The sequence below is a fragment of the Nerophis ophidion genome, linkage group LG07, assembly GCF_033978795.1.
Source record: "Nerophis ophidion isolate RoL-2023_Sa linkage group LG07, RoL_Noph_v1.0, whole genome shotgun sequence".
Classification (NCBI taxonomy): domain Eukaryota; kingdom Metazoa; phylum Chordata; class Actinopteri; order Syngnathiformes; family Syngnathidae; genus Nerophis; species Nerophis ophidion.
Window position 1 is genome coordinate 20,924,189 of NC_084617.1, and position 9,328 is coordinate 20,933,516.

At 37.2% G+C, this 9,328-nt stretch overlaps 1 protein-coding gene across 2 annotated transcripts in view; it reads right to left on the bottom strand.

Annotated features, from left to right (window-relative positions):
* mybpc2a (myosin binding protein Ca) overlaps window positions 1–9,328 on the bottom strand; it is a 122,350-nt gene that overhangs the window by 25,981 nt on the left and 87,041 nt on the right. The window contains exons 18-25 of one of the 2 annotated variants that reach the window (XM_061905607.1): window positions 7,719–7,858; window positions 7,481–7,640; window positions 7,273–7,377; window positions 6,137–6,325; window positions 5,937–6,071; window positions 3,555–3,722; window positions 3,396–3,484; window positions 247–442 (exon numbers count right to left, since the gene is read on the bottom strand). In XM_061905607.1, the coding sequence (XP_061761591.1) occupies window positions 247–442; window positions 3,396–3,484; window positions 3,555–3,722; window positions 5,937–6,071; window positions 6,137–6,325; window positions 7,273–7,377; window positions 7,481–7,640; window positions 7,719–7,858 (1,182 nt within the window). Of the gene's footprint in view, window positions 1–246; window positions 443–3,395; window positions 3,485–3,554; window positions 3,723–5,936; window positions 6,072–6,136; window positions 6,326–7,272; window positions 7,378–7,480; window positions 7,859–9,328 lie in introns of both variants that reach the window. The other variant, XM_061905606.1, reaches the window with a different exon arrangement.

The window sequence follows — 9,328 nt, forward strand, 5'->3', positions numbered from 1 at the left end:
TTATTCTGGTGCACACATAAAGTGCTCTAAATATAAAATATAAACCTTGATTTCTATGTTTTTGTAGACGTCCAAAGGAGTCAGTGCCTCACAGGCCTGTGAGGTTTGTTATTCTGAATCCAAATGGTGGTTTTCCTCCGATTTTTTTGTGCAGCGCTACGTGGAAATGTGTCGCACATTCCCGCTCGTCCCGCCCCCTTCGTAACGGCGTGAAAGCAGCACGCGCGTGACCCAGCCAGGACTGACCTACGACCTGGAGGTGGATGTCGGCGCTGTCCGCCATGTTCTCGATCTGCACGGACAGCGTGTACTTCCCCGAGTGGTTCCTGTCGGCCGAGCGGATGAAGAAGATGGTGTCCACATCGCTGGACCGGGTGCCCACGCTTCGGTCCTCCAGAGGGACGCCATCTTTGAACCACGTTGCCACCGGGCGAGGTTTACCCTGCGGGCAGGCGATATTGAATGGTCAAAGGTCAGATGAATTTCTTCTGTTTTTACATTTGCATTGATATTGTTTGCCCTGCTTAATATTTAACATTCTGTACTGTTTTTATTCGTTACTGTTACATAGTTTTATGTGACATTTGCATAGCTTTTCATCTTTTTAAACCACAAGAAAGGTGAGGAGTCAGCATCATTTCATTGTACATGTGTTTAATGGCAACAAAGACCATTCTGATTCGACAAAAATAAACATTTTTATTGTTCAGTTTATGACTTTTTCCTTCAATGACATCATTTGCAGCTTGCAGCCAAACACCATTGCAACCGCCCTACCTCCCTGCGTCCCCTCCTTCAGGCTCTTGAGTGCATTTGGCACCTGTACAAAAACGCTACAGGAGATCAAATATTAAAATGGGCGAGTCAGCACTTCTAAATATGCCAGTCGTTGCTTCGCCCTCGCAACATGACCCATTTCACGGGAAAGGGATTTTTTTAGCAACTAAAAAATATGCCGGTAATTCTCAGAGATGATTTTCACTTGTGTGAGAATGGCCCCCCTTAACTGTGCAAATATTAAAATAGCACTGCCATTTATTTGTGCTGTAAAAATGAGGTGTCAAACTATAAAAGTTTTGATGTTATTAACGTGTTATTATGTATAACCAGCCTACCAAACTTGTCTCAATTGTTTGTGCTACAAAATAATTTTGTGTAGCTATAGTAGTTTTTATGGGATTAAAGTGTCAAATCCAGGCTGGAAACACTTTTATTTAATTGTGTACATGACAACTAAAAGCATTTTATCTAGACTATTTGGCTTTAATTTGAATTATAATATAAAAGTTTTATGATATACATGCGTACATATATACATGTATACGTATATATACATACACATACATACTGTATATGCATACATATTTACATATATAAATATATATATATATATATATATATATATATATATATATATATATATATACATACATACATATCAACACATACATACATACTGTACATACATATACATACATATATACATACATATGTATATATATCTACACATACATATATATTGTACATACAGTACATAAAAGGCAAAATTATAAATATATGTATATATATATATATATATATATATATATATATATTTATAATTTTGCCTTTTAATTCTTTTTAAAGCCCTTTGAATTGCCTTGTGTATAATTTTTGCTCTATAAGTAAACTTGCCTTATTATTTATAACCAGCCTCATAACGTAAAAACTATAATAGTTAGACCAAAAAAATGTAGCACAGACAAGTGGGAGGGCTGCTTATTTTCAGTCGGGGTGTGAATTTTAGGGCACCAAGCGATTCGATCCAATTCCAATTCCGGGTTGATTGAGAATCGTTTCTCGATTCAAACCGATTCTCGCAATTTATTGTTTGGTATAAAAATTATTTATTTAAAACAGGTTACAAGTTAGAAAAGCTCCTTTTTGTCGCATGAGGATTGCCTAAAACGTCTTTTGAAAAATGGATTCCTATAAAAAAAATATTTAAAAAATTATAAAAATGAATTGATTTAGAATTGAGATGAATAAAAATCCCAATTTTGGATATGACTTGATTTTTGTGCACCCCTAATAAAAAAACAACACAATAATAAGATAAAAACTGTAATAGTTAGTAGGGCTGTGAATCATTAGGCACCACACGATTCGATTCTATCCCTGGGGTAACTATTCGATTCAGAATGAATTCTCGATTCAAAATGTATCCTTTTTCTTAAAAACATTGGGTTAACAACATTCCTCCATGAAAGAGATAAACAGCTGTGATCATTTTCTGTATGACTTAAAAGGAAACTGGTATTGTTTAAAAAAAAGTTTTCCAAAAATGTAATAAAGTCAAGTACAAGGAAAGCAACACGAGAAGTATCCAACACTTCTCTTTTCTAAAATAAATTCGTACAGCAGATAAGATCATCCATATCAACACAATGATTGTCTGAGTGGTTGGACAGGACAGATTAGAAAAAAATGTTTGTAAACTGAAAATATTTTCTCTTTGATCAAGAACCACTACAAATAAAAATCGCGATTAAGCAATTTTTTTTTTACACTCCTAATAGTTCGACAACACAAAGGTTGGGAGATTTTGACAAGGTGGGGCGCCTGGTTACAAATTATAACACAGTAATAACATAAAAACTATAAGATCCATCCATCCAATTTCTACCGCTTGTCCCTTAGCATGCTAATGTTAGCATGACAATAGTTAGCTTGTGTTACATACCAAGTTATATGACTATAAGGTGTATGGCTGGGGAATTAGAGAAGAAAAAGTACATTTGGCAAAAAAAGTTAGCACTTTAATGTTAGCATGCTACTGTTTTTATGTCAACAGTTTACACGTGTCACGTACCAAGTTATACGACTTTGGGGTAAACGGTTGCAAAACTAGTTTAAAAAGCTAGTGTGTTAATTTTAGCATGCTAGCAATCTAGCTGTAGCATGCTATCACTTAGCATGTGTCACAAACCAAGTTATTTGACTGTTAGGTGTTTGGCTCTCTAAGTAGAGGTAATAACATAATAACTACAATAGTTAGACAAAACAATTTGCAGCACATACGTATGGTACAGGTTTGGGAAGATTTTAACAATGTGGGGGGCTGACTATAAATAATAACACATTAATAACAATAAAACTATAATAGTTAGAGCAATTGGCAGCACAACCGCAGTACAAATGGGACAAGTTTGGAGAGATTTTGACAAGGTGATGGCGTAACTAGTCAGAAAATGTATTTTGGAATAACTTAAAAATGGCACAAACAAAAGGCAGTGTAATGTGAATATTTGCAATGACAAAGGGGACAACTTCACAAAGGTAAGATTTTTTTTTTCTTGACACACAGTGGAAGACAATAAGAACATGTCTTACAAGGGTGTTTAAAAGCAACGTACCTGAAATGGGATGACCAAGTTGACCTTCTCGCCAACAACCCTGACCAGTCGGGTCCTCAGATGGCGAGGTAAACGGATCTTGGGATGTTCTGCAGAGACAGCAGGAAGTGTGTCAGTTATGTGTCTTTCCAGCTTTCATGTACGTCCCCAGCGTCTGACCCATGATCTCTCGGATGGTGACGGCCTGCGTAAGTGTGGCGGGGGGGCTTCGCCCGGCGATGTTGACGGCCACCACCCGAAACAACATCTTTTCCCCCACGGGGAGACCCTTCACTCTGTACTGGTTCTTCTCCACCGGCTCCTGGTGGGCCTGCACCCACTGGTCACCTGAAGATGATCGAGAGACACATTTTCCACAAGAAAAATTATTCGGGGGGGGGGGGAAAAACACATGTACAGTATGCTGTACATACATATATATATACACATACATACAGTACATACATGTATACATACATATGTATACATAGACATACATACATCAGAAACTCCTTTGTCCCACACACCATTAGACTGTACAACTTCTCGCTGGGGAGGGGGTTTGGGATACTAGGATGACGGGGGATGCAAAACAATAACAGTGCAATACTTTTTCATAACATGGTCACTATTGCCTAGTTTCTCTTGTTAAATTCTTATTTTACTTTTATATTGTTATTCCCATTGTTGCTTTTTAACTTTATTCTTGTTGTAATATTTTTCTATTTTGTTTCCATTTAAATCCCCATTATTTACTTTTTAAATTGATCTCAACTCTGTACACTGCTGCTGAAATTTTAATTTTCCTGAAGGAATCAATAAAGTACCATCTCTCTATCTATCTATCTATCTATCTATCTATCTATCTATCTATCTATCTATCTATCTATCTATCTATCTATCTATCTATCTATCTATCTATCTATATATATATATATATATATATATATATTAATATATACACATATATATATATATATATATATATATATATATATATACATATATATATTACTATATATACATACATACTTCCATACATTTGTATATTTCTATATACATACATACAAATATATACATACACATACATATACATATATATATATATATATATATATATATATATATATATATATATATATATATGTACATACATACACACACACATACATAAATAGATACATAATGTATATACATACAAATATATTATATATATATATATACATATGTACAGTATATTAATATCTACATACACAAACATATATATATATATATATATATATATATATATATTAATATATACACACATATATATATATTAATATATACACATATATACTTCCATAGATATATTTGTATATATCTATATACATACATACAAATATATACATACATATACATATTTATATGCATACATATATATATATATACACACATATATATATATATATATATATATATATATATATATATACACACATGTGTACATACATACACACACACATACATAAATACATACATACTGTATATACATACAAATATATATTATATATATACATACGTACAGTATATTAATATCTACATACACATCCATATATACTGTAAATACATATATATAAACATACATACAGTAGATATATATACATACATACATACATACATACATACATACATACATACATACATACATACATACATACATACATGCCTATCTATACAAACAAACACATACATATATACATATATGTATACAATAAAAGCTTGGTCCCGAGGTCCCGGAAGAGTCTCAGTCATAAAAATGTTAAAAATAAGTCATATATCATTATTATGTTTTAGTATCATTCATCGCTTAAATCTTTAGATCAGCTTCAAGTGAAGTAAAAAAAAAAACAGTGTTTCATGTTTCATTCAGAAAATATGCAATATTTTCCCCCCCAAAAAATTTCAAAGTGGAGTATTTGATGTGAAGTAATTGGAGCCTTCAATATGTCAAACATTCATTACAACTTTGATTTTAATAAATTGTTAGTGTATTATATATAAAGCAATGACAACAACTCCACAAATATTATTGGGGATCCAAAAAGACCAAACTTATAAAAGTGTTAAAAAATAAGTTAACACGTTTCTTTTTTTTTTTTGCTTTCAACACTTGCATCTCTAGATGAACTTTAGATTTAGCCGTCGATTATATGTTTTTAATATTATTTTTTTAAGTTTTTTTAAATTATTATTATTTGTTTGTTCTATGCCCTTTTTGTCAGTTAATACGTTTGCTCAGGAAACATACAAAAAATGCAATATTTTACTGAAAAATATTTCAAAGTGTAATATTAGATGTTGAACAATTGGCAGTATTTGGCCAATCATTCATAACAACATCACATCTTTAAAGAAACAGCCTGCATGGCAGATTTTTGTTAACAGTCAACATTGCAACTTTTTCTCCTTACATTTCGCCATGTTGTTGATTTTTTTTTTTTTTCTCTTTGTTAAAAGTATTTTTAGAATGTGCTGATTGAACATCAAATTGGGGCGATATGCAGTAATTGAAGTATTTACTTCCTTCCGGGCAGTACTCGATGATGTAACCGTCGATGCCTCCAGCACCCACTTTCTCAGGAGGAAGCCACCTGAGGGCGCAGGTGGAGTCGGTCACGTCCTCCACCGTCAGGCGGGTGGGCTCGCTGGTGGGGGCTGTGGGAGACAGAAGACAGTTGTGATGCCAGCGTACGTTTCCGCGGCGACGGAAGGCGGCGCACCGATGGGCATGAACGGCTTGGAGTTGGCGCTGGGCTGGGAGATGCCGATGCCGTTGACGGCAAACACTCTCATCTCGTACAGGACGCCCTCGATCATCTTCTTGGCCTCGTACATGGTGGACTCGTAGACGTCAAAGTTGAGCTTGGTCCACCTGGACGAGCCCATCTTCTTCCTCTCCATCAGGTAACCTAGAGCAAAGTTTTTCAACCTTTTCTGAGCCAACGCACATTTTTTTCATTGAAAAAAACCCGAGGCACACCACCAGCAGAGAACTTTAAAAAATTAAATTCGGCAGCTGATAATGAAAATAAAAAATCGTTCAAGCAATTGTTGGATATGAATTCAAACCATGACCAACCATGCATCACAATAGCTTTTGTCTCAAAGTAGGTGTACTGTCATGACCTGTCACACCACGCCGTGACTTATTTTGAGGGTTTTTGGTGTTCTCCTGTGTCTATTGTTTTAGTTCTTGTCTTGCACTCCAATTTTGCTGTTGATTGTCATGTTATGTACGGATGTACTTTGTGGACGCCATCTGCTCCACACACTGCAAGTCTTTGCTGTCGTCCAGCATTCTGTTCTTGTTTACTTTGCAGCCATTTCAGTTTAAGTTTAGTATTGCATAGCCATCCCTAAGTTTCAATGCATTTTGTTTATTTTTGGTTTAAGCATTAGATACTTTTTTACCTGCACCCTGCCTCCCACATGTTGTGATTACGACAAACCATGTTCCCGACATCTACAAAGCAATTAGCTACCTGCTGCCACCTACTGTTATGGAAGAGTATTACATGGTTACTCTGCCAAACTATAGCCAGCACAGGCACTCAACAACGGCACATTTGCGGATTCTCATTATTGGTTTGCAGAAAATATTTTTAACCCAATTAGGTGAAATCACATAATCTCCCGCAGTACACCAGCCTATATTTCACGTCACACTAGTGGTTGAAAAACACTGACCTAGTACAGTGTTAGAGGAATATTTTCCCTTCTTAAAATGAATAAAACACCTGTCACGTAAACTTTCAGTTTCGATCCCTCCCCAGTAGGGATGGGAATTGATAGGGTTTTTTCGGCAACATCTGGTGTGACAATAAGTGTCAGGAAGGAAGGATGGAGGTGTGAATACCTTTAATGGGCACTCCGCCATCAAATGCAGGGGGGTCCCATGTGACGGTGGCGCAGTCCTCGCCCACTGATGTGCATTTGACATTCTCAGGAGGATCGGGCACATCTGGCGTGCCACGGAACATTGGAGCGAAGGCATATTCATGTCATCAGCAATGAAACATGGTGGATATAAAAGGTCACTTAGCGGAAGCCGGCGAGTCACTAACCCACAACCTTGACGAAGAGCTCGGCCTGGTCCTCGCCCGCAGGGTTGGCCACGGTGAGCGAGTACAGGCCTTCGTCCCCCTTCTCCGCCCCCTGGATGACGAAGCTGCTCAGCGTCTTCCTGGTCTCCACACGGACCCTGCCCTCCGACTCGCTCACCGCCTGCGGTCGCAAGGGAGTGTCACCCGGATACTGAAACCATGCGACGTGTCGGGCGAGGCGTCCCACTCCCCCCCTCACCTTGTCTCCCTTCTTCCAGCACACGACAGGCGGTGGATCCCCGGAAATCTCCACGTCAAAGCGAAGTTTGTTGCCGGCCACCACCGTGATGGTGTTCTGGCCCCCTGTGCCGCTGGTGTCCAGGTGGATTTTAGGAGGGTCTATCGTAAAACCAAGTCATCATGTTAGAACTGTTAAAAATAACAGTCAGTTGTTCCATTATATTTGTCCATCATTCGTATAAGAACACAAATATTGTTTTTTCTGCATTCTAAATTGTAAAATACGGCGAGTACGAGGTGGCTAACAATGAAGGTAATGGTAATGGGTAATGTTAAACCAGGCTGGGCCCTATTTTGAGTATTTTAGTATTTTTCCTAAGTTTAGTGTTTCAGTTCCTGTCCTGTGCTCTTATTTTGTATTGTCACTTCCTGTTTTCTTGTTTCCTGCAGCAGCCTTACGGCTGCTTTCAAGCGCTAGACCCCCGCACCTTTTTTCTGTTTGTAATCAAGACTATCTAAGTTGTGCCGATACTTTCTTTCTTTGTCGGGACTTTGATTGTGTCATGGCGCAGGCGTAATCCCGCCGGCAACCAGTCGGCACCTCCGCAAGAAACGCGCCAAGATACGCCCATGCTCGGTGTTCCTGCATCACGGCCACGCGCCTGCACAGCTGCAAGCAATCTGCAATCAGTGCACCTGGGTCTGATGAGGGCAGACGGCATAAAGACCAGCGTACCCGAAGAACCAGTGCCGCAAGCATCCCGTCTCTGGCTTCCCCCTCCGCATACTTGCTCTCTCTGTGCTTTCCCTGTGCCTGTGTCTTATGTCCTCTGTGTTCCCTCTGTTTCCCGTGATCGAGCTGTGTATATATATATATATATATCTATACATATATATATATATATATATATATATATATATATATATATATATATATATATATATATATATATTATATCCCTCTAATGCAGCAAAAGTACATGACTTATTTTTCAACATTATTTTGCACGGAAATAAGTGGTAGAAAATGGATGGATGGATTGTTTTGCACAGTTCTTTCTCTCATAACCGTGTAATTGTTTTGATATACAGAATACATCCAACTTTTCATTTAGTAGCAAATCTGCTGACAACACACAACTTTCTTCTTGTTCTTTGTCTTATGATCTATGTCTTGTGTTCTACCCCTCACGTCTGTAAATATGCACTTCAATAAAATACGGTGGAAAAGCGAATAATGTGGAGGTTTGACAGGGGACCCCTGAACGTTAAGCAATCTTATATTTTCCAGGTGTGTCACGATACAACTTTTTTCCCTTCCATTAATATTCGCCTGCACCGATGTTGATCTGATACTATATCAGCATGAATCATCGATACTTTTATTTTTTTGTAGTGTTTAATGTTAGAAAAGGTTTGATCAAGTACAAGTATTTAAACAGAGAGCAATGGTAGGTTTAAAGACAATAACAGTTTATTATTAACCATCAAGAATGAACTTATGCTCTCCTTAAGTTGAAGTGGAGTGACTATTGTTTTTCTAGTGACACCTGGAGGCCTCAAAAATTCATGAAGTTGCGCTCATGACGCAGTAAGTTGAACGATGCGGACACGTTTGTTACTGATTAA